Source organism: Garra rufa, chromosome 18, assembly GCF_049309525.1.
Source record: "Garra rufa chromosome 18, GarRuf1.0, whole genome shotgun sequence".
NCBI lineage: Eukaryota > Metazoa > Chordata > Actinopteri > Cypriniformes > Cyprinidae > Garra > Garra rufa.
Window position 1 is genome coordinate 32,036,527 of NC_133378.1, and position 27,697 is coordinate 32,064,223.

A 27,697-nucleotide genomic window follows, 5' to 3' on the forward strand; every position below is an offset into this window, starting at 1 on the left:
CTAAACAATGGCACCAACAAACAGATAAACAGAAGATAAAGAAAAGCATTACTTTTTAAAGTGACATTGGTGACGCCCAATGTTGACCGCAACAGAGCTCCCAGCGTTGAGATGGTTTCCTTCAATAGTGATTCTGGTTCCTCCTGAAAGAGGCCCCTGGGCGGGCTGAACACGTGTGAAGTACGGTGTCTAAGGAAGAAAATTACATATTGAAGAAGCACATTGTTTGCTATTGTCATCTTATTTCACACATTATAAGTAAAAAGTAATAAGGCCACAAACTCTATTCAAATAGAACGTCATTCAATAACAGTTTTTCAACTGTTATTATTAACTCATCCATCTGTTTTTAAAATGCAATTTATTTCTGTAATGGCAAAACTGATGAATAGAAAGTTCAAGAGAACAGCATTTATTTGAAATAGAAATCTTTTGTCAATTTAATGCAGCTGTACTAAATAAAAGAACTTCTTGAAGAAAAAAAAATACACAAGTATAGAATTACATGCATCCAATTTGCATTTAAATGATACAAAAGACAGGCAGATCTGAATGTATCTGTAGGATTAAGTGTCTCCAGACTCTTAAACACTCACCACAAAGGTGAAAGCCCTAGGTGAGAGGGCTCTGTAGTCCGCCAGGCAGTCTCTCACGCACACCTCCACCTGGGCTTCCTGCACACGGTATCCTGTGGCGTCATTCAGCAAACACACAATCCTGCAGAAAAGAAAAACGTCGGAATCCTCTTTAGGGTCTGTGATTAACAGCACCGCTAAGTTACCAAAGGCCTCTGGGGGACGAAGGTGAATGGAAGGATTTATATGACACAGCACAAGTAAATATTATTACTATAATTAATCTGTGTCTGATTTATTAGTCGGCCCAGATGGAATCTGCAGACTTTTGCATGCATTTTCTACACTGATTTCTGCACTAAAAGGATTCTAGATGTGATAAAATGTGTTAAATGGAACTACTAGACACTTATGTTGAATGAATAATCGGTAAACAGAACTAAAATGTATTAAGATACTGTATTATACCGTGAAAGTATGAGTATTATAGACCATAGTCAGGTTAGACCTTATTGAATTTTATGTGGATGAAAACAAGGCTGCGAGAGATCACACTTTTGTTTTAAAGCAGATTCATGGACTGACTAAGGTCTATGGGCATATTAAAGCTAATACGTTTTACCCACCTTTCCGCACTAACATACTCCTCTTCAATGGGAACACAGGGTACTTTTCCCAGCCGAACGCCTGTCATAATGTCTCTAAACTGCAGACCCAGGTTCTCTCCAGTGATGGTAAGTCTGGTTCCGCCTTGCCGTGGTCCGGTCTCAGGAAGCAGCTGTAAAATGAGGAGAATAGAGACATTAGTTTGATTGGAGATGGAGCTGGAGATTTAACTGACCATAATACAACAAACCACATTTTGCTATGATGGGCAGAAGAGCAGAGAACAGGATCAGGAAATATAGAAAAACAAAGATAGTCTGGACTTTTTTTTCAATTCTGATATTTGTAGAGCATATAATGGACCTCTGGTCAGTGGACAGGTCTTGGCATTGAAATCCTGTAGCTCCTTATAGCCTCGCAGTTCCAACACAAACTCAGACGCCTTGCATTTTAATGGAGACAAATCACCCCTCGGCGCAGGGGAGCAGAAGCCCCTAATGCTGGGCTTGGCGAGACACCTCCCTCCAAGCCCCCCTCCATCCATCCTCTAATTGAAACTTATTACCCAGGCTCCCGGATCCACGCTTCAGAGCCGCATGGCGCAAGGCAGTAGGATAATGTGATTTATTTAGCCGGATTATTCTCCGTAACGAGGACAGGTGTGGCATGACAAAACAAATATGGTGAATGATGTGCAGTGGTAACAGCAGGATGGCACCCCATAACAGCCATCATGAGGTAATTACAGGTACTCTGTACGCCTGATCTCCCGACCACAAGGTCTCCACAGAAACCTGGAGCTGGGCCTCGGCTGCATCGCTGCCACAATGGCTGGGGGCCTGGAATAGAGCCCTGGGGGACCCCTATGTGGAAAATTACGTAGCGTAGCAAACCTTACATTCAACAAGTATGAAATTAGAACACTTGCAATGAAATTCTGATTTTGTTTTTGGTAGTGCCTCAGCATCACTGACAACTGAAAATTTATCTCCCTTTCAACTCACTGTTGAAATCTGAATTGAACTAGCCACACAACACAGGAAGTCGAAGCTGAATTTAAACTGGAATGGCAGGAAAAGGAATTCACTAACTGAAATTTAGAGAAATTCAACAGTTTTCTGGGAAGTGACATGTTTTGTACTTTGGTGCATAAAATAAAATAAAAGAAAAAGTAGATTTAACTGACTGGGAAGTGACATGTTTGTCACTTTGCAAAATAAAAAAATGAAAAAATAAAATAAAATAAAGCAGTACATTTAACTGATGAGGAAGTGGCAGTTTTTTTTTTTTTTTACTTTGGTGCAATAAATAAAATAAAATAAAATTAAATTAAATTTAATTAAATAAATAATAAAATAAAAGTAGATTGAACTGACTATAAAACAGCAAACCAAATAAAAAAAAAATATTGGTTATCTATGTACATATCTATTATTAGTATTACCAACCATCGATTATCATTCCTTTTAAATTGGCAGGTTTTTTACTTTGGTGCAATAAATAAAATAAAATAAAATAAAGTAGTGGATTTTACTGACTAGGAGGTGACATGTTTTTTTTTTTACTTTTACAAATAATAAAAAAATTGTACAAATTGTACATGTACTGTGTACATATCTATTATTAGCAGTACCAACCAACCATCCTTTTTTTTTTTTTTAAATCACTTAATTTTAATTCCACATTCTTGAATTCAAAGTTGGATGTAAGAGGCATTTTCAATCCAGTTCTGAATGGCGTACAAACCTGTTGCATACAAAACTGGCAAGAGCTGGCCAACTCAGATTGGCTTGGCTGACTACACGGAACTTCCTTATGCCTGAAACATGGCAGGGAGTATTGATACAATGAGCACTTTTGAGAAAAAAACAAAAAAACAATTCACTAGATTCGCCAAATACCAGAAACAGCACAGACTGGTTGCTTCACGTATTGATCAAAATAAGCTGCAATTTGAAGCAGACCTTAACTGGTCAGTCCAGTTATAATGCCTTAGATTGCAATGTAAAGTCACCACGACATGCTGTGAAGCAAGGTTCATTGAAGGGTTAGCTCACCCAAAAATGAAAATTAGCCCATTATTTACTCACCCTCCAGGCATCCTGGATGTATATGACTTCCTTCTTTTAGACGAATGCAATCAGAGTTATATTAAAAATTATATTGCACTTCCAAGCTTAGGAATGACAATAAGTGGGCGATTCTCTTTATCAGTCCAAAACAAGTCCAATAAAGTGCATCCATCCATAATCAAAAGTGCCTCACACGGCTCCAGGGGGTGAATAAAGGACTCCTGTAGCGAATTAATGCATTTTTGGAAATTTCTTTTTCATATTTAAAACATAATAATCACTTGAATCTATCTTACGCTAACAGCTGTACAAGGAGGCAGCTCCAGGTGGATGACGTAAGACTAAGTTTCATTACTTCAGCAAAGAAAAACCAGTCTCCTCTTGGTTTATATTGAAATCCTCCAACATTTTCCTTTACAAATCCTCATTTTGTACTTTTAATTTGTGACCGTTGTTTTGTTTTGGTTTCGGTTTCTCCAAGGCGTGTTCGCATTTATCACTTCTCACTGGTGCATGCTACCATGTACAACCATTTGGCGCAAGCTAGATTAAAGTGATTATTACGTTTTAGATATGGATATTTTTCTTACAAAAACACATTGATTCGCTACAGGAGGCCTTTATTCACCCCCCGGAGCCGTATGAGGCACTATTTATTATGGATGGATGCACTTTATTGGACTTGTTTTGGACTGAAGAGAAACACCTACCTATTGCCATTCTAAAGCTTGGAAGTGCCAGTATAATTTTTAATATAACTCCAATTGGATTCGTCTGAAAGAAGGAAGTAATATACACCCAGAATGCCTGGAGGGTAAGTAAATAATGGGCTAATTTTCATTTTTGGGTGAACTAACCCTTTAATAGAGCATGTACTGTAATACAGTAGTCGTGACCTGAAAATCCCAGAATTTGGACTGAAGCCTGTCGCTCGGGATTACACTAAAATTAACCCACATTAGATGTCTTTTATTATGTTCAAAAAAACAATTTATACGTTTCTAATTAAATCAGCCTTAGAGCCAAATGATAGATAAAAATAATATCTTCCAACACAAGTGGGAGAACACTAATATACACACACGTTCTCCCCCAGGACCTTGTTAAATTATACACAGTTAAGTAAATCTCCCTTCATTATCAGCTCAGGGTAACGATACATTTCAAAAAATATATGCAATTACTGAGATTAAAGTGCACCAGAATGCACCAAGCCTCCTGCCGGTTTCCAGTTGTGAGATTATTACTGTTTGTGTGTCGCTTATCCCCAAGCCTCCGCCAATAGGTGGGAGGACGACAATGGAAGGAGAGTGGGAGGACTCGAAAAAGATGGCGGGGGAAAAGAATAGGGGCAGATTGGGGCGTCTCAAAACCCCAGTCTTCCAGATCCCATCCGCCCACAAACCACCTGCACGGCACATGAGGCTTAACGCTTTCCTGATGTTGCGTTTGTCTGTCTTTCCTTGATCTTCATCAGCAAGGTGGTTTTTCATCCTTTGGCAAACACAGAAACGCAGCATGGGTAAACTCTTTCAAAAAACAGTTGGCGACAAATTGCACTCAAATTCCACTACTCGCACTATTCAGCCAGACACACAACACAGCTCTGTCTGGCACCCCCTTTTCCGTACATCTATGGCTGCACGCTTCCTGATGTAATTGAGGTTAAGTGTCTTTGCTTACGGGTACAACAGCATCACTTGGGATTTCACCCAGAAAACCTCCTATTTATAGAGCCTCCACCAATCTGCTGAAGAATGGAAAAACGCATCAAAGTTCTACCATATCTGTCGCTTCAGTTATGTAGCTTTCCGGGGCCCTAATTTGCTTCCTTTTTTCACTATTTTCCCATCCAATATTGCTAGTTTGTAGCATATGTTCTCAAATCCCTCTCCCCCCAAGCCAATCTTAGAGCCTCGTATAGACCATAGAGTCAAAAATTGGCTTTTTGTACAGAGCGATGCCAATAAAGAATACAGCATAACGAAACAAGGAGGGAAACGCAGTCTGTAATTGGTTTCAGAGGGGTTGTTTTGCATGTAGCTTGGTGGCATCCAATCAGGGCCAGACTTGGATGGGCGGCAGCAGAAGTCCGGCTCCCTAAAGGAACGTGAGGCTTATGACTATTTTCATTTGTTACCTACATGAGGAGAACGCTAAACAAATCATCCAATCAAAGGCATGCCGCCTGTCTGACTTCATCTCGCTGCATGAGAAACAACGCAGAACAACATGTATACTTTACATATTTCAGTGTCAAAGCTTATCAGAGCTGCTTACTGTTGACAGAGGTGTGATAAGGGTGTGTATGTGAGAGAAAATCCCAGATAAAGACAGGATGTTTTGCTATAAGAAACCTTGCTGTTGCCCCCGGTTAGGTGCGCTTTCCTCTGCTGTAATTAGAAATGGAGAAAATCTACACTCTGAGCAAGTTAATGCGATATTGATGCCAAAGAGGTGCATTTTGGGAAAAACTAGAGCTGAGAAGTTTACGAATAACTTTTTTTTACCGTGATTGTCAGGGTTTCTCTACTTAGCATGTTGCAAAACGTAAAGGATTAGTTACCTCCCATAACTAAATTTTACAGATAATATACTCACCCCCTTGTCATCCAAGATGTTCATGTTTTTTTTTTCTTCAGTCATAAAGAAATGATGTTTTTTTGAGGAAAACACTATTGGCTATTTAAAAAAGGGGGCGGGGCTGTTTGATATCTTCTCGTTTCAGTTGAAATTACATGAACACACAAAATAAAGCTGCGTGTTTCAAAGCACTTCAGTGCTTACTGCTATTGAAATGGATGGGAATGCTAATGGCTAGCTCCCTCCAGGTGATATAAACTGCTACGTCACTTAGACTAAAAAAGCACAACTCTGACATCAGCAGACAGCTTTAACTGAGACGCAAAACAGCAGACAATAGGACAGACATAAAGCAAATTCAATTACTACTCATACCCAGGGGTCTCTCTGAGGAGACACAGACGGAGACAGAAAATCCCAGTTTAAATACTCTATTCCAAATGAAATTAGAAGCTTATCCACCAGCTAATATACTAAGTCACACGATTCTGACGTGAACGGAGGAGAGGAGCGAGGGAATAAGTGTGGTAGGAACGGACAGACTGCAAGAAAAGAATAAAATATATGTGACCTTGGACCACAAAACTAGTCTTAAGTAGCACAGGTATATTTGTAGCAATAGGCAAAAATACATTGTATGGGTCAAAATCATCAAATTTTCTTTAATGCCTCAAATCATTAGGATATTAAGTAAAGATCATGTTCCATAAAGATATTTTGTAAATTTCCTACCGTAGATATATCAAAACTTAATTTTTGATTAGGTTCTCCTAAGGATTAATTTGGACAACTTTAAAGGTGATTTTCTCAATACTTAGATTTTTTTGCACCCCCATATTCCAACATTTTTTAAATAGCTGTATCCTGGCCTAAAAACCATATATCAATGGAAAGCCTTTTGTATAAATTCCAATTTCAGAAAATGTACCTTAATGACTGGTTTTGTGGTCCAGGGTCACATATGGCTTGTGTTAAAACATTATACGGAAAGTAAGTTAATGCTCTATCCTGGGACAATAAATGTTTTTGCTGTATTTATACATACATATACATATACATATGCATACATACACCTTATTGTAAAAGGTTGCCGTTAATTGCAAAAAAAAAAAAAAAACAAAGAACAAAGAAATTTGCTGAAAAATTGACAAAAACACATTTCAGTTAGTTTTCAGGACAACATTTAAAAATTTAATTACTAAAATAACTAACTAAATTACTAAAACTAAAAAAAAAGTTTTTAAAAGCACAAAAATTAGTATAAAATAAGTGTATTCTTACTAAAAATTAAACAAATTAAAGACAAAACAACAAAAAGCTAAATCAAGATGTTAATAAAAACTATAATAGCATTTAAATGTGACCCTGGACCACAAAACCTGAAATTGATATTTATGCATCATCTGAAAGCTGAATAAATAAGCTTTCCATTGATGTACGTTGCAAAAAAATGTGGGGAAAAAAATTCCAAATGAAATTGCATTGCATATTACTAATCAAAAATTAAGTTTTGATATATTTACGGTAGGAAACAGGAAAATCTTCATAGAACATGATCTTTACTTAATATCCTAATGATTTTTGGCATAAAAGAATGTGCATACAATGTATTTTTGGCTATTGCTACAAATATGCCTGTGCTACTTAAGACACCAGGGTCACAAAAAATAATTAAAATATCACTAATATTTTCACATGGACATGAAATTCAGAGAGAATAAAATTCATAGGTAGCAAACTAATGATGATAATCATCCCCACTGACTATTTAGTAGACGGTTTGTTTTGCATTGCTAAATTTCAAATTATCATTCTTAAAATTTGAATTAAGGCATTTATTGCTACAGTGCCTAATTCTGGGCCAACTGGCTACCAACTCCCTTTTATTTACTCACCAAAGGCAATTTTACTCACATTTGGCGAGTGTTTATTTTGGACCTTTCTGTATTCGCTCTAATAACATCAGATCTGTACTATGAATGCCCAAAAATGAGTCTGTGAACAAAGTACAGCCTATGTTATGTTGGTTTGAACACATTAAATGCAGTGCCTTTCACAACGTCAACATTTTTGATCACAAATACGTCTAACGGCAACAAATATCTGATTTGAAAGCTACTGTGAAGAGAAAAATCTGTCAATACCGACTTAAATTTACTTTGTTCTTCACATGAAGCTGTCGTAAGACTTTGTGGTTCAAACTGCTCAGCTGATTCAATATGAACTGAAAACAAGCATATGCCATTCGCTTTCTTTGTCTCTACCTCTTCCTTTTCTGTTTCTCCCTTCATTCAAGCTTTCAGCTCTGGTTATAGAGCGATAAGTAAGCAGAGAGACAGGCATGAGCTAACGGATTATCAACTGTGCCACTGGCAATTACCCAGTATCAGGGGCTAATCTTACTGAGAGACACCGCTGTCTCTCAGACTGCCAGCTGCCAGCACTGGCACACTGCAGTATATTAGCATCAATACACCGCTGCACGCCAATAAAAGCACAGCGAGAGATTTGTTTGGCACGGCCGCTGTAAAAAATGCAAGATGGAGGTCTATTGTTTCTTTTCTTAGATGAACGGCGTCTGTGTTATGAGAAGTAGTACACCATTGTTTGCATACAGGAAGTAAATGTATGGCTTCTATGAACAGAAAAACAACTTATTAACCTTTCTGTGAGAATTTACAGTACCGTTCAAAAGTTTGGGACTTATAATTTCCGCAATGTGGAAAACGCGGACGGAATCACGGAATCCAGTCATAAAACTGGAATGTGCATAACGTGGAATGTCACAGAATTTGCCAAATTTTGGATGAAGTAATCAAAAGTAGGTCAGTACACTTAAATCAAAAATGCAATTATCTGTGAATATTATACCAATAAAATACTATTTAAATATGAATCCAGCATTTTACAGTTTATTTTTTATAGTTTTTACAGAGCATTGTACTATCGTCATATAACTTAAAGCAACTCTTCACAGCAACCCATGAAAAAAAATGTTGGTTTAACTTAAAGAAATTGTGACAGAAATATATTACTTGGTGTAATAATAATACTATTATTAATAACAAAATTATTAGTAAAACATTTTTAAAAAAAATTTCACCAGAAAAATTATTTACCAAAATTGATTTACCAGAAAAATGTCAAATAAATAAATAAATAAAATAATAATAAATTCTTTTTTATATAATATCCATTTATTAGACATGCTTTTGAAAATGTAAAGAAACCATTAAAATGGAATTCAGAAAATGAATGGAAAACACAGAATCTGGTCAAATAAAACTGAATTACAGAAAAAAAAGATTTATGATTCCATAGGGCCTTAAAAAAAGTTAAACTTTTAATTGCTTTTAAATTATGTTTCATAATTTTAATTAATTAGACATGCTTTTTGATTATTATTATTTTTGTTTCTTTTAGTTTAACCATTAACACAAAGTCTAGAAAAAAAAAAAAAAAAAGGAATTTGGAAAAAAATAAAACGGATTTCATAGAGCCTTAAATTTTTTTTTACTAAATTGCTGTTAAATTCTGTAGGTTTCATGATTTCAATTAATTAGACATGCTTTTTGATTAATATATTTTTTTATTTAACCATTAAATATTTATTTTAATATATATTTTTCCAATTAACCATTAAAACAGAGTCTAGAAAAAAAACCTGAGCTTTAGGGCCTTAAAAAACATTTTTTTTTGTTAAACTATTAATAAATTGCTGTTAAATTGTGTAAGTTTCATGATTTCAATTAATTAGACATGCTTTTTGATTAATATATTTTTTTATTTAACCATTAAATATTTATTTTAATATATATTTTTCCAATTAACCATTAAAACAGAGTCTATAAAAAAAAACCCTGAGCTTTAGGGCCTTAAAAAACATTTTTTTTGTTAAACTATTAATAAATTGCTGTTAAATTGTGTAAGTTTCATGATTTCAGTTAATTAGACATGCTTTTTGATTAATATTTCTTAAAATTTAACCATTAAAACAGCGTCTAGAAAAAAAAAACGGAATCTGGAAAAAAATAAAACGGATTTCATAGAGCCTTAATTTTTTTTTACTAAATTGCTGTTAAATTCTGTAGGTTTCATGATTTCAATTAATTATTCATGCTTTTGATTAATATATTTTTTAATTTAACCATTAAATATTTATTTTAATATATATTTTTCCAATTAACCATTAAAACAGAGTCTAGAAAAAAAACTGAGCTTTAGGGCCTTAAAAAACAATTTTTTTGTTAAACTTTTAATAAATTGCTGTTAAATTGTGTAAGTTTCATGATTTCAGTTAATTAGACATGCTTTTTGATTAATATTTCTTAAAATTTAACCATTAAAACAGAGTCTAGAAAAAAAAACGGAATTTGGAAAAAAATAAAACTGAGCTTTAGGGCCTTAAAAACGATTTTTTGTTAAAGGAACTGTATGTAAGAAATTTATTTCAGTTAATCATAAAATGGCCCTGACATGTCACTAGAAATTAAGAAATCATGTTCATTTCAAATACTTATATCACTGACAACAGTGGTCCGGCCAGGATATTGTCATTTAAAAGTGAAAGTTGCAGCCCACAACTGATGTTATTGTTGTCATTTTGTGTTTTGGTCTGAGGCTCCACCCTCCAGCTACCGACTAATCACGAAGTCAGTAAAGTTTCTAATCCAGGTTGCCAGCTCTGCTCTAGTTACAGCTGCAGCTACGAACGCGTCGGATAAAACACGTATAACGTTACGAAACCTAAAAGACCTCGTTATGAATGCGAAATACGTCGTGACAAAGTCCGAAATAAAACAAGGATTTGTATAGGAGATACCTTTGAAAGATGGAGACGGCTGAAAACGGGTCCTGCAGCTTAGCTGGCAACCTCGTGTCAGGGGGGAGGGGGAGGGGATACACTTTCTACAATATTTTGAAAGTGATTGCAGTACCAGTTTTGGCCACAATCCTACATACAGTTCCTTTAAACTTTTAATAAATTGCTGTTAAAATGTGTAAGTTTCATGATTTCAGTTAATTAGACATGCTTTTTGATTAATATTTTTTAAATTTAACCATTAAAACAGAGTCAAAAAAAGAGGAAAAGAATGGAATTTGGAAAAAAATGCAATGGATTTCATAGGGCCTTAAACATTTATGCTGATGATACACTGGTCAACTTTTTAAGCAATGTTGCCGGACAACTTTGGCAAATGTTGCCGTGAACAGGCAGCCAGGTGTGATACAGGGCCCACAACTGATCTAAATTATACAGGAAGAAATGTGTTACCCATTCTCAATGGGAAAGGGTCCAAGCAACATTGCTCAAAAAGTTGCCCTGTGTATCATCAGCCTAACTTTTGTTAAACCTTTAAAAAAAATATTCTTAAATTATGTAAGTTTCATGATTTCAATTAATTAGACATGCTTTTTGAGTAATAAATTTTGTTATTTAAAGATAAAATTTTTAGAAAAAAAGAAAACAGAATTTTGAAAAAAAAAAAAAAAGGTTTTCATAGGGCCCTAAAAATGTTAATTTTGTTAAACGTAATAAATTGCTATTAAACTGTGTGTTTCATAATTTCAATTACACATGTTTTTTAAAAACCTATAAATGTAAAAAACTTGATAAGTTCTTTGCTAAACATAAAATGCAAAGCGCCTTTGAAGAACCCTCAACACTGCTCTGCAAAAACAACACCTGTTAAACGCTCACACAATAAAAAAGTGCATTTGACAGCCTTGTAAATACTGAATGTGTTAAATGGGGTGTGACAGAATGGGAACGGGTGCTACCTTGTTGATTTTGGGGTGCGCGCAGCGACTGTTTCCTGCACTGGGGTGCATCCAGATGCTCTCTGGAGGAGCGCACTCCTGTCTCAGCGAACACTTCTTCTCCTGCACGCACCAGCCGCAGTCGAACCGAGGATCCGCTTTCAAACACATCCCACAGCTGTCCCGCATGGCGTAACACTTGTACAGGTGCGCTGCCGAGAGACAGAGAGATAAAGACAGGGATAAATAAGCGCGCAGAGCAGAGGACAAAACCTGCGACCGCACATCAGATGAATTTTATATTAATGTGCTAAGTTGCCTAGCAACCACAAACCATCTACAGTTGAGCTAATAAACTATATTACTCGACTAAAGAAGTGTTTATTGTCATTATTAGACTTAATAAATGTGATTATTTTTAAACACCTGTGACTTTTTCATATTGCTGTTGCCACTGTTTTGAGCGCGAGCTACAGTGATTCACCTGCATCTTACAGTTAGAATAAATACATACATTTATTGTAGTAAAAATATGTAAAGCCTTATAAGTCTTATATATAATATTAACAAATAATATGTAATATCAACATGACATGTTTGAGCAAATTAAAAAAGCAGCTACACTACCAGTCAAAAGTTTTTAAACAGTAAGATTTAAATAAAGATTTAATAAAGAAGGGTCTTCTGCTCACCAAGCCTGCATTTATTTGATCCAAAGTACAGCAAAAGCAGTACAATTTAGAAATATTTTTTACTATTTAAAGTAACTGTTTTCTCTTTGAATATATTTTAAAATGTAATTTTTAGCTTCATTAATCCAGTCACATGATCCTTTAGAAATCACTCTAATATTCTGATTTGCTGCTCAAAATATTATTATTATTATTATTATTATTATTATTATTATTATTATTATTATTATTATTATTATGTTGACATCACCTGGGTAGAATTATTTTCAGGTTTCTTTGAGTAATAGAAAGTTCAAAAGAACAGCATTTATCCAAAATAGAAATGCTTTGTAACATTATAAATGTGTTTAACATCCTTTTTGATTAATTTAAAGCATCCTTGCAAAATAAAAGTATTAATTTCTATATTTTCCCCCAATTACACTGACTCCAAGTGTGTATAATGTTACAAAAGCATTTTATTTCAGATGAATACTGATCTTTGGATCTTTCTATTCAAAGAAACCTGCAAAAAAGTACTCTACTGTTTTAAATATTGATAATAATAATAAAAAAATCAAAAAAAATCACAAGATCACAATAAATTATATTTTAAAATAAATTCAAATAGGAAATAGTTATTTTAAATAGTAAAAATATTTCAAAATTTCACTGTTTTTGCAGTACTTTGGATTAAATAAACACAGGCTTGGTGAGCAGAAGAGATTTCTTTAAATAACATTAAAATTCCTACTGTTCAAAAACTTTTGACTGGTAGTGTAAAAACAGCCTTTGCTGGCTGGCTGATGTAGCTGGTATAAACTAGTTTTAGCTGGTTGACTAGCTAAAAAAGTGTTCAAAACCCCTTTAAAACCGGTCTACTAAACCAGCTATGCTCAGACTGGCTAGTTTTTTGGTATTCCAAAGTATATCAAAGAATACTATGGTACACGTCCAAAAAGTACCATGGTACCTTTTTATTTGAAGCTCAGTGCTTGTACTTGAGTACTTCAGGTTGAACAAATGAGTTCAACAACATAAATAACAACTATTAATGCTAATAATCCAAACTGCTAAACTAAAATTAAGAGCACAAACTCATTATGCTACATTTTTATTTTCTAAAATGTCCAACCAGTTCCCTTTAACTGTAAACTGACAGAAAGTTTTATTAAAAACTGGATGATCTATGAAACAAAGGTATCACCTCAGCTCCACCTAACAATTAGCGAATTACAGATGTTAAATTCCTATTGTAAAAAGAAAGATGGCAGATTTTTCATGGGCTCCCGCAGCTTCAGGGGACTTGGTGAATGTTCTGTTGGCTGGGCGTCTTAAGACTGCCGCCGGACTTCAAAGGAGACAGTGTATGCATCCGTCTCAGCCTCATGCTAATCTGATTAGCCACGGCTAAGCTTAAAAGTAGCGCTGCGCTAATTAAACTGAAGCAAATGAATGATTTAATTACATTAACATTTCCACTTTGCAGCAGGGCAAAGCAGTTTTTTTTCTCGCTGGCAGCATGGCAAAGATGGATAAATTTATTGTGCTATAAAGACGGTGCTGAAAGAGAGAAAGAGAGAAATATGGGCCAGACATATCTAATCTGAAAACAAGGAAGTTTGTATAGTTTGAAAGTCACATCAGACTAGTTTTCAAAAAATATAGTTTGAATTAAGAAAATATTTATTGCAGTGCAGACATCCTTTTAAGATAATGTATTTTTTATTACTATATACCATTCAAAAGTTTGGGGTTATAGTAGTATATTATGCGCACTAAAACTGCATTTATTTGGTCAAAAATGCAGTAAAAACAGAATATTATGAAATTTATTATATTAATATATTGCCAGTGTTAGAAAAAGTTGTGCTGCTTAATATTTTTTTGGAACCTGTGATACTTTTTTTAGGATTCTTTGATGAATAAAAAGTTTAAAAGAACAGAATTTATTCAAAATAAAAATATTTTCTAACAAAATAAGTCTTTATTATCACTTTTGATCAATCAACACATCCTTACTGAATAAAAGTATTTTTTGTATTCCAAAACAAAAAAGAAAGTAAAAATTTACTGACCACAAACTTTGAACGGTATATTGTTACAAAACATTTCTATTTTTTATTTATTTGTTCTTCTAAGGTTTTATTCAAAGAATCCTAAAATCACAAATTAAAAAAAAAAAAAAAAAAAAAAAAAAATTTTTTATAATAAATCAGCATATCAGAATGATTTCTGAAGGATCATGTGACGCTGAAGACTGAAGAGTATTGATGCTGAAAATTCATCTTTGCATCGCAGTCATAAATAATTTTTCAAAGTATATTAAAAAAGAAAAGCACTATTTTAAATTTTTTAAATTGCAATAATTTGTTTTTACAATATTACTGTTTTTTTGTATTTTAATCTAATGAACACAGCTTTGATGAGCAGAAAATACTTCTTTAAAAAGTATAAAAAATCTTACTGATCCCAAACTTTTGAAAAGCAGTGTTTTATAATATATTGTATATACATAAAAATCTTTATCAATATTATGATACATTTGATACATTATTCCGATACATTATGATACGATATGATAAACCTTACAGGATTCTTTGACAAACAGAAAGTTCAAAATAACATTTTAGAAACCTTATTTTTTTGGAATATTTTAAATATCTTTACTGTCACTTTTGATAAAACTTTTGAACAGTACTGTATAGAAATGTTCTCATAAAATGAAAGAAACTGGTGAATTTATATATTAGTTTACTTCTGTCAGCTACTCCATTCCAGCAAAGTGAAGCATCCATTTGTGTTACCTTCAAAAACCAAGCAGATAATGGCATCTAAGCAGACAGGACATTACACAAACATTGGATCTGGAAAGTAGCATTTCTCATATTGCGCAGACAGCAAAATGATGGGAAAAAGAAGAACGGAAAAGCGTAATACATGTCACCATCAGTCAAGGTGCTGAGATCTTGATTTGGCCCAGGTGTGGTGATCAACTGGAGTCACTGTTCACTCACCGCTCTCTCCAAATAGCTCCTTACCAGCCTGACACTTGAAATATTAGCAGCAAATAGACTTGGACTTGACCCAAAATGACCAAAGAGGTCATTTTGAGTTATTTGGAGAGTCAGGTTGATAGGGGATGTGAACTCAAAACCACACTTTCTCTGCTGCCTCCCTTTTCATTCTTTCCGAATGAGGGTTTCACACGGTTTCTTATTGTTTAGCAGCAGCGAGCTGCAGTCACTGCTCAGGAAGGAGCAGATAAGCTGTATGGAGAGCAGTGAGGCCTGACATGCAGCCAGGCATAAAACGGCCCTAATTTGTCTTCACAGAAATACTGGAGAGAGGTGTGGGTATACAAAAAGACTGACTAGTGTATAGAGGAACGGATCATGTGAGTTTTACCTTGGATATTGTAGGGGTTGTCAATGACGAAATCCCCATTCCACACAACTGAGAGGTCCACCGGCAGGTCGCTGATGTCATTTCCTTCATAGTCATACTGGAGAGAGAGAGAAAAAGACATTTGGTTTCATGCTGTTCTTCAGACTTGATGTTTTCTTAGTGTTTAGTACAGTATGAGCCACCATCAAGCAGAAATCCTGCTTTAAAATAAAGCAAGGTTATGTTTTACCACAGGTAATAGGTGTTTTTAAACATTTTCAATAGATGCTTTTTATAAGCATTTTAAAACCTGCAAAAAAGACTGTAGACTGATCTGTGGTGCTTATGTGAGAAATGGGTTTGATTATGATTCACAGTTTTTCCCATCTCATTTTTTCTGCTTACCGCCATCATTTCCTGTCTCTACCCACCATAAAAGTCAAAAAGGCAAAAAAATAAAACTAGTAAATGACACGCCGAACCGCTGCAGCTCGCAACATTTTCAGATCCGATTACTCACTCTTCTTATCATCACTTCCTGTCCTTGCTCTACAGTTTATCCGCTAGAAAGAGCAAAAAATAACAAAAAGACTCAAAACACCAAAATGTGGAAAAAATGAGTTTGAATTAGGCCCTTGACTTATTCAATCCCATTACCCTCTCACTACTGTGCTTCCACCCACTAAAAAAGACAAACTCGTCCAAAATAAAACAAAACAAAACAAAAAAAGAAATCTGAGAGCTAATACAGGAAATGTGTTTTGTTTCTGAACCAATTATTTATATTTTTAGTTGTAATGTCATGCTCTCTGTCTACTAAAGAGACAAAAATGTCTAAAACAACAACAACAAAAATCGCAGATTTAAACCACCATTACTATTAACAACACTTCTTGCTATATTTCAGTGTTTTCTTTACATTAAAAAAAACTGCTAAAAGGACAAAATGGCCCAAAATAAAACTACAAAAGTGAGACTGAGCTGTGGTACTTGTGTGGTAAAACCAGTCTTTATTTTTACTTTTTTTTGTTCTTGAACCAACTGTTACTATTTCTAGGCATAACTTTCTGTTCTTTTTCTATTAAAAACAAAAGTGCCATAAAAACATTGCTGGACACATTTAGCTTGTAGTGTTCATGAGTAAATGGGAGTTTGAATTTGGCTTGCTGCACTTCTCAATACCACTACCCACACTTCTCGCCATCTAATTTCCTGTTCTCCCTTTACTAGAAAGCTAAAAATAGTCAACATAAAACAATTGCTGGACACATTCTGCTCTAATGTTGATAGGAATTTGGAGTTTAAAGGGATAGTTCATCCAAAAATGATTTACTCACTCTCAAGCCATCCTAGGTGTATAAGACTTTCTTCAGGGTCGGCGCTAGCCATTTGGGTGCCCTAAGCACAAATGCTTGGTGGTTATCATTATCACCATTATCATCATCACTGGGGAAGGGGTGAAATATCGATGTAAGTTGAACTGTTTTTACCGCGACATCTGAGAGTCAAATGATTGTCGGTGATAACTTTAATGAACTTCGGGTAATAATTAATCTGTGTTGTCCCGAAATGAATCCTACCTGCTGCTGGCAGCAGCTCAGTTCTCAAACTAAGCATGAATTGGCTGCTCCGACGACCACGACTGAGCATTGGGTATTTTTTCTACAATTCGTCTGTGAAATTACTTACGTTTGGGCATACCTAGCATAAGCATAGACACACATGCACACGCAAGGGCTACAAAACAAACATTTTTATTTAAAACATTGTCTTACACCGTGTTTACACCGGACGCGAGACGCAACAAAATACATTAGAACCTATTATGCTGTCTACACTGGATGCGGCGCGGGGAGGCGCGACGCGACACGGCAAATCTCTGACAGTAATCTGCTGCCGCGTTCTATTTATGACGTGCTCACACAAAGTTTAAATGATTTGCAACGGTCGCTTTATTGCGTCCAGTGTAGACAGACTTTAGCTGTTGCGGCGTGGTGCGACAACTGTCGCGTCCGGTGTAGACACGGTGTTACCTGCAAGCGACGCGCGAGTATCATCCCGCTGTCTCTTCTTTTTTCTTTTTTCCGCCCCCGACTCTTGGTGCCTTTTTGAGGCCATGTCTAAGGTCGGTGTCTCGTGTCTGCCAAAAGTGCCACTGCCAAATTTGACATTGAGGCATAATCAAACAGACCACTGGGAGGTGGGGAAGGGGGGCACCAGAGGGAGACTGGAGAGAGGGCCGCACAGATTCACCTTTTCTCGGCTAATTTGGTCTAGGCCTATATTACTTTTATATTGCTTTTGTATATCAACATGCTTTAGACATATTTTATTTGTTATTTATACTAGTAGCCTGTTGTGATGATTTTTCAGGACCCAGATGCCCTACGCGCTGACTTTCTTCTTTCAGACAAATACTAACAGAGTTATTCTAAAAAATGTCATGGCTTTTCCAAGCCTTATAATGGCAGTCCAATAGAGTGCATGCACCCATCATAAAAAGTGCTCCATATGGCTCCAGGGGGTTAATAAAGGTTTTTTGACGCAAAGTGATATGTTTGTCTATAAAAAATATCCATATTCAAATCATTATGAACTGTAATCTCTAGTTTCCACAAACTTTTGATTGCCCATGGATGACGTAGAATGTAGGCGTACCGTAGCACAAGCTCTGGTGAGAAGTGACGAACACGGAAGAGCTTATAAAGCTTGGAAGAGCCAGGACATTTTTTAATATACAGCTTTTGAGGTCAAATGTTTACATCTCCAAAATGTATGTTATTGTTTATTTAGTACTGATCTGAATATGATATTTCACATAAAAGATGTTTACATACTGTATAGTCCACAAGAGAAGATAATAATTGAATTTATAAAAATGACCCCGTTCAAAAGCTTAGCTATAGTTGTTCAAGTGTTTGTCCTGAACAGTTAAACTGTCTGCTGTTCTTCAGAAAAATCCTTCAGGTCCCACTAATTCTTCGGTTTTCCAGCTTTTTTGTGAATTTGAACTCTTTCCAACAATGATTATATGATTTTGAGATCCATCTTTTCACACTGAGGACAACTGAGGGACTCATATGCAACTACTACAGAAGGTTCAAACGCTCACTGATGCTCCAGAAGGAAAAACCATGCATTAAGAGCCGGCAGGTGAAAACTTTTGAAAAGAATGGAGATGGACTTTTCTTATTTTGCCTAAACAGCATATTTTTTTCATTTAGTACTGCCCTTCAGAAGCCACAGGAGATAGTTACATGTTTCCCAGAAGAAAAAATAAGTTAAATTTACCCTGATCTTCAAATTCAAAAAGTTTTCACCCCCAGCTATAACATATAACTATCTTCTGTAGCTTCTGAAGGGCAGTACTAAATGGAAGAATATTATATTTAGGCAAAGTAAGAAAAATGTACAAATCTCCATTATGTTCAAAAGTTTTCATCCTCCGGCTCTTAATGCATTGTTTTTCCTTCTGAAGCATCAGTGAGTGTTTGAACCTTCTGTAATAGTAGCATAGGAGTTCCTCAGTTGTCCTCAGTGTGAAAAGATAGATCTCAAAATCATACATCATTGCTGGGATGGGCTCAAATACCCCAAAATGCTGAAAAAAACTAAAAACATTTTTGGGGTGAACTATCCTTTTAAATCTGGCTCACAGCATTTTTTGATACCTATGGTTCACTAAATACACTTGCTCGACATATTGAGCTATAATGCTCATGCAAGACATCCGACAGTATCTATCCATCCACTAAAATGACCTAAAATAAAACCCTGCAACACAAGAACAAAACAACAAACAAATCCTCCACAAATACATTTAAGTGCGCATCCCGCCAATTCGACGTGACCGTACTGTTGCGCAGCGCATCTGTGATTTACTGACACGCAACCAGGGCGGGATGAAGATCGTTGAGAAAAACGCACGCAAACCACATTGTGGTGCACAGTTCGAGCTCAGCCCGGCTGAAATGGCACCAAATGAATGAAACATGCTGGCTTATCTCGCTCCATGTAAATCTTGCCATTTAAGTGCGTATCCTTGAGAGAGAAAAAGAGAGTGAGACGGATAAAACGGAGAGAGAGAGCAACAGAGTGAGACGGACAGCGAAGGAGAGACAAGTCAGGATTCTCATCACGCAATTGTGAGACTGTCAGATCAATACGGGGGGAGGTGAAAACACTCCACCCTGACAGCAGCCTCCTCTCTACGGCCCCTCTCGTTCACACACACACTCCTTACAAGCACTGATAAACAGCGGCAGACATTCAGCACACTTACGGACGGGCTTCTAGTATAAGAAACCGTCTCATCAAGTAGAGCTACTGACTCAGAACCTGCACGCAGAGAGAAATGCGATTTGTCTGTGCGCGCCTGGCCATTTCTGGATGAGCGGAGGGGTCGGGGAGCGCAAGGGAAAGAGGAAGCCAGACGGAAACGGGGAGGAAGATGGGGCGAAATAGATCGAGGGTGTGTGGGAGAGCTCAAAAATCTAAATTACAGAGCGGAAGCCATTAATTTACACATGAAACAAGTGGCGGAGTTTAGACGTGAAGCGCGTTGCCTGGACGTAAGTGAAATTGGCATTTCCAATTTGCTTTCTGACACATCTCATTTGGCTTCAACTGTCTCCAACATACACACATGTGCACACACACATATATAATAGTTGACCACTGAAGCTGAAGTAGTTTTTTTTTTAAGACTACTTGAACATACAAAATACATGTCAAGACAGTTTTTTGTGCATTTCAAACGTGTAAAACTGCTGATGCAATTTAACGCAACATTAAAACAGTTTTTGTGCAGAAACACCACCTTCTCGTTTAATGTGTTACATAAATAGTTCATCCAAAAATGACCCTCACCCTTATGTTATTCCAGTCCTGTATGTTTTTGGAATAAAAAAAATCACGTAGAATGTAATTTCCATGCAAATAATAAGGACTGAATATTTATTGATTGATTGATTTTTCTCTCACCAGTGTTATTTTAGTATTATTTATAAACTATTACATTATTTATTATTTGGAATAATTTTTTTAGCTTTAATTTAATTTTCGTTTTAGTATTTCTATGTCATTTATTCATTTATTTATTTTCTCTCACCGGTATTATTTTAGTACTATTTATATAGGCCTACTATTACAATATTTGTTGTATGGAATTATTTTTTTAGTTTAAATTTTTAAATTTCTTTTTAGTAATTTTTTGTCAGGCATTTATTTATCTACTTATTTTTCTAACCAGTGTTACAATATTTATTATTTGGAATTATTTTATTAGTCTTCATTTAAAGTTTCGTTTTAGCATTTTTTTTTTTTTTTTTGTCAGGCATGTATTTATTTGTTTGTTTATTTATTTATTTATTTTCTATTTTTAGTATCATTTATATACTATTACAATATTTATTATTTGAAATTATATTTTAACAGGTTTAATATTAATGTTCGTTTTAGTAATTTATTTATTTATTTTCTCTCACCAGTATTATTTTAGTATTATTTGTATTGGCCTACTATTACAATATTTATTATTTGGAATTATTGTCTTAGTTTTTATATTTATATTATTATATTTTTTTATATTATTATATTTATTATATTTTTATATTTATTATATTTTTATATTTTATATATATATATATATATATATTTTTTTTTTTTTATTTTTTTATTTTTTTTTTCACTTTCATTTTCGTTTCAGTTATTTATTTACTATCGCAATATCTATTATTTGGAATTATATATTTTTTTTACTTGTAATTTGAATTAGAATTTTAGTAAAAATTTGCCTTTTGTCATTTTAATTCATTCTTATTCTTATTTTTTTTATTAGATTTATTTTATTCAACTGCAGTTATTTAACAAGGCAGATAATATTTATGTGTATTTAATATTTATATTTTATTTCAGCTGTATTCCAATTACAAAACATATTTTTAACCATTTAAATTTAAATTCAGTTGATAATAATAACACCAGCTTTCAGAAAATGAATGAGAAAAAAAAAAAACAGCACATCCTATGTATCCTATGAATGATTCTCACTGAAATTACCATCAAATGTATTTCTTGTCTATTTCATAGGTGTGCTTCAAAACCTTATTCTCTAAGGTTTTATTCACTTGTAAGTTTAGCACTTTTACTGTGGGATTGCTTTCAAAGACCAAAAATGCACAAGACCACGTATTATATCTGTTATCTTTCAAAACTCCGAAAAGCATTCTGAATTATCCATCAATAATAAAAATTTTGAAAAAAAAAAAACAGAAAAACTGGTTTAGTGCAACAAAATAAGCTTTAAAGAGTAGACTAGCAAGCATAGGACAGTCTTTGTTCACAAGCCACATAAATCAGATTTTTCCCCCTCAAATCTGATCTTTATGACTTTACCTGTCTGTCATGTTACAAATGATGAAATCAGGTCCGTTTGTTCTGACAGTGCAGTCAATATCCGGTATATCCACATCGGTTGGCGCGGCACTGATTTAAGTGTCAGTGCGACGACGAGAGACTTACTTCTACTATAACCGAGTAGCTGTCACAGTGGAAAGCGAGGACGGAAAACTGAAAATTGCCTTTGCTTGTGTCCATCATGACATCTCGCCATGACGAACTCACGAAGCGCATCAGACGACATAAGCATCAGAGGGATTACAGCACTAGTGACACGTTCATGCTTACACCGTGTCTGAAACACCTCGTATGTTCGCTCATTCGCCATTTAATAGATGAATGCCGCATCTGAACTGATGTTCAAACATTTGGGGTCGATCAAATTTGATAAATGTTTAAAAAACATTAAACATTAAAAAAATAACATGCACACCAATGATTGATTTATTTTATTATATTATTAAATATTATTACAATTTACAATAACTGTTTTCTATTTTAAGATTTTTTAAAATGTAATTTATTCCTGTGACGCAAAGCTGAATTTTCAGCAGCCATTATTCATCTTCAGTGTCACGTGATATACTGTATAACATTTTATTATTATTATCAGTGTTGAACACAGTTGCGCTGCTTATTATTTTTCTGGAAAGTATGATAGAAAGTTCAAAGGACAGCTGTTTTTTTTTTTTTTTCTTGTAGAAATACTATATTTAGTATTAATTTGTAATATTCCTGAAAATAAAATCACAAAAATGACTAGATATAAGATTTATATTTTTAATATTAATATTTGTATTTATTTATTTACCTGAAAGGTAAACGCATGAATTATGAGGTCACATCATAAAAATGACTTAGAACAAATGAATCCATTTTGTTATAAATAATAATAAATATATAAAATATTAACAATAATACAATATAATAAAATATAATATAATAAAATATATTTTGCTATATAATATATAATTGTTATATATCTATTTTAATATATAATAGTTGTATTTATTTATTTATTATTTACTTTATAAATGTTTATAAATGTAAATAAATTAATCATGGCATAAGTTACTAGAAAATTTTCCAGCTAAATTTTCAAAAAATGGCTAGACATCATCATAAAAATGACTAGAATTTTGTATCAAATTCATCCATTCTTGTTCTAAATAATAATAAATATATAAAATATATAAACAATAATATATCATAATATACAATATTTTTATATAGTTTAATATATAATAGTATTTATTTATTTATATATATAACAATAATATAATAATATAATAATTAATATAATAATATTATATATATTTTTTAGCTAATTAATTGTCATAATTCACATTATAGAAATTACTCAAATGTTGTTCAAATTAATCCATTCTTGAAATTCTTGATATTTTTATACATTTTATATATTTATTTATTTTTCCCTAAAAGGTAAACAAATTAATTATGTCATAAGTCACATCATAAAAATGACTAGAAATCTAATCTCACATTTCAAACTGAACTGTATACACAAAAATCTAATTTTAATTCAATTACAAACCCTAAAAGGTAAGGTATATATATATATATATATATAAATAAATAAATGTACAGTAATAAAAAATCTATATTTTTTGCTATTTAATTTATTTTTATGACAGTTCACTCCATGACAAAAATAAGTCTAATTACCATAATGCAACTTGACATATTTTTTTTAAAATTCTAATTAAATTCCAATTATTCTTAAAGGTTATTGCTTATTTGATTACATTTAAATATAGTAATACAATTATTCTTTTTTTATTTATTTATTAGCATTAACATTGAGCATTGCAGAGAGAAATGTGTTAATAATGAAAATAAATGTCACAATATATAAATGTTTCTAAAACAGATTTTAAGCAAAAAAAATTAATAATTTTCATTATTAACACATTTCTTTCTACAATATATATATATATATATATATATATATAGTAGAGAGAAATGTGTTAATAATGAAAATTAATTGAAAATTAAAAAATCAATTGAAAATTAAATGAAAATTAAAAAATCTAATTTTAATTCAATTACAAACCACAAAAATAAATAACACTTGAATTTGGGAATTATGGTAATCAGATTTCAAACTACATACAATTGTAAACAGCTGTTCAAACCACACATAAACGTGAACAGCTTCTTAGCTTTTAAAATCTGGAAAAAACATAGCTGCATACACATAAAAGAGATGTTTGCTGCCAGTCTGAACAAAACCAAAGAGTCAATTGATGAGCCTTTGAAAGACGCAAGGTCAAGGGTAAACCGCTGAACACCCAAGTCACAAGGCTTTTCTTTTGACAACCACTGACAGCTTCTCTCAACGCTTGGATTTGATCAAACACATCCTCCACGCAGACCGCAGATGACCTCCACGCTTACAAACATGCATTCTTCCCCAAGCAGACATGTGAACCCTCACACTCCTCCTGCCTACGTCTCCTCAGCTCCATTAAACTTTAAAGAGCTCCAGCAGTCCTCCCACACATACGTCGCGTCTCAACAACAGCCGTCGCTGTTCTCCGAGGGCCGTCCAAAAACGTAGATATGACTTATTCATATCATCATTAACATGCCTTTGACATTACACTACGCGCTCACCTCAGTCACACAATCGCTGTATTCGATGCTAATCGTGGTGGTTAGATCATGTGACTGAGGTCACGTGACTTTTGGTGACCACAAAATGGTTGGAAACAACTGAAGAGTGCATTGTTCTTGACAAAAAGGTCACATATGCAGAATTGATGGAAAAGGTGGTTGAAAACAGCAGGCTCTGTTTTGTGAGAGAAGCCAGCATGAGAGCAGCTCGGGGAGAACTGTGCGTCTACTTGAGACTGGATGAATAATAACGCTCATTATTCAGCCCGTGGTCATCGTGGAGACATGGCGGAGAGTAATTAATTGCTTGTGCAAGTGTGAGTTCCCATGAGGCCGATGGAGGCCTCCAACACAAGGTGAGGAGAAACACGCACATGACCCAATTAAGAATAACCATGATCCGGCAACTTATTCCATACGCACCAAACCTTGCACACACGCACACGCGGTCTATAAAAAAAGGCCCTCAGGTGCTGAGCTGACATGACAGGTGTTGATAAATGTCAATGTCTGCTAGACTGTGGCCTTCTCTATATACTGTATCCATCTCTTTGTGATCGCAACACCCACACAATGCCACAGTTATGGCTTCTTAAAAAAAAAACAATAATAATTAACTTAAAAATAATATATAGTGGGTAAAATATGTATAAAAATACCCTGTTACATTTTGCTTTGAAATAAATAAATAAATGTACAGTAATAAAAAATCTATATTTTTTGCTATTTAACTTATTTTTATGACATTTCACTCCATGACAAAAATAAGTCTAATTACCATAATGCAACTTGACATATTATTTTTTTTTAATTCTAATTAAATTCCAATTATTCTTAAAGGTTATTGCTTATTTGATTACATTTAAATATAGCAATACAATTATTATTATTAATTTTATTATTAGCATTAATTAATTGAGCATTGCAGAAAGAACTGGATTAATAATGAAAATAAATGTCACAATATATAATGTTCCTAAAACAGATTTTAAGCCAAAAAAAGAAAGAAAAAAAAATATAATATAATATATAAAAATTAAATAAATGTTTCTAAAAGCCGGTTTCAAGCATTAATTTAAAAAAAAAAAAATTTATTATTATTATTTTAATTCATATTAAATTTCAATTACTCTTAATTCTACTCTTAATATTTAATTAGATTTAAACAGATTTCAAGCAAATATATATATATATATATATAATAAGAAAAATATAATAAGAAATAATAATAATATAATAATAAGAAGAAAATCCTAAAAGTTTGTTTTAAGCAACAAAAAAGGCCCTAAAAACTGATTTCAAGAAATAAATAAATATGCAGACAAATATGCTAATCATAGAAAAAAAATGTCAACAATTTAATAACATTCCTAAAAGCTGGTTTCAAACAATCAAAAATAAATAAATAAATAAATAAATAAAAGTAAATCTGATTTTTCTTACAGACTCACTTTACAGACCATTTCTGCAGCATCTTTTTAAGTTTTTTTATGACAGAAATCTTTGTAATCTGCAGTGGAAAATCATGAAAAACCAATTAAAAAAACTTTTCTTGTATACAAGACTGAAAGTAAAGCTGCTTTGCAGAACTACTGACTGGCAGAACTACTGACTACTGACAGAACTACTTTGCAGGCTGGAACTACTGACCTTAAAACAGAACAAGCGAGCATGAAACTAACTTCTGAACATGACGAAAGACAAGTATAGCTCCAGTCTTTATGCATCCACTTATAACAAACCTCTGAAAGCTGTAAGCAGTTGCACATGTACAATAGTCTGAGAATAGAGTAGCATATGAGTTGTTTAGGTCCCTCTTTCTTTTCTCTCTCCACCTGCATGCCCAAAATGCATAATTACCCTCACAGGGGAAAATGAATGGAGGCCAGAAATAGAGAGACACACTGGGCATCTCCCCAGCCTGCGCCCGTCCTCTGCTGGCAAGCCCATTGATCAGGGGGATGGAGGGAAGGAGGGAGCGTACGGATACGTGCGGGTGAGGCAGGAGATTCCGGGTCCATGGGGCTGGAAAGTGCCGATGTTAACAAAACAGAGCAGCTGCTGGAATGGGAGGAGGGAGGGAAGAAAAAAAACGCCGCCTTTTGTGTGGGTCAGTCTTATATAATTAGTCATTTTGATAGCATACCTGTGCGCCTGGGTAAAAATAACACATCAGCACATCGGGAGGGGGTTTAAACACACACACGCACAAACTTAACACACATTCAACATCCAAAATGTATTATTTTGGTCCCATAAAACATTTCAAAGTCTTTATTAATTTTCAATAAGCGCCTTATAAAATATTTACTGTTGTGTTTTAAGGTATAAAAAAGCAGTTACAATTTTTTTTTATGATATATATATAAATGTTCCTATAATTTACTTTAAACTCAAAAAGTAGGTTTATTTTATTTAAATGTTTATTTAAATTCTATAATGATTATATTATATGTGTGTGTATGTATATATATATATATATATATATATATATATATATATATACACACACACACACACACACACACACACAATTATTATTAAAATGCAGAAAATTTTATATATACAAAAAGTATTTTTTAATATAAATTCTATAATAATAATAATGATAGAAATAGTATATATTTTTTAATATAAATAAAACTATAAATATTCATATCATATACAAAAAATATATTTTTTACTTTTAAATTCTATAATATATATATATATATATATATATATATATATATATATATATATATATATATATATATATATATACACACACACACATACATACATACATACATATATACACACACATTTTAATTACATATTACATTTCACACATTAAATTACATTTAAAAATTTAATATAAATAATATTAAAAATGTTCCTATCATATACAAAAAATATTTTTATTTTTCAATTCTAATATATTTTTTCCAATTTTATATTTTTTTCATTATATATATATATATATATTAAATTACACATTACAATGCCTTTTATTATATATACACAC

At 33.5% G+C, this 27,697-nt stretch overlaps 1 protein-coding gene across 1 annotated transcript in view; it reads left to right on the forward strand.

The window, feature by feature from the left end:
* plxna1a (plexin A1a) overlaps positions 1-27,697 on the forward strand; it is a 275,583-nt gene that overhangs the window by 209,888 nt on the left and 37,998 nt on the right. Inside the window, exon 20 of the mRNA XM_073822714.1 lies at positions 26,559-26,705. Within this exon, the coding sequence (XP_073678815.1) occupies positions 26,559-26,705 (147 nt within the window). The remainder of the gene's footprint in view (positions 1-26,558; positions 26,706-27,697) is intronic.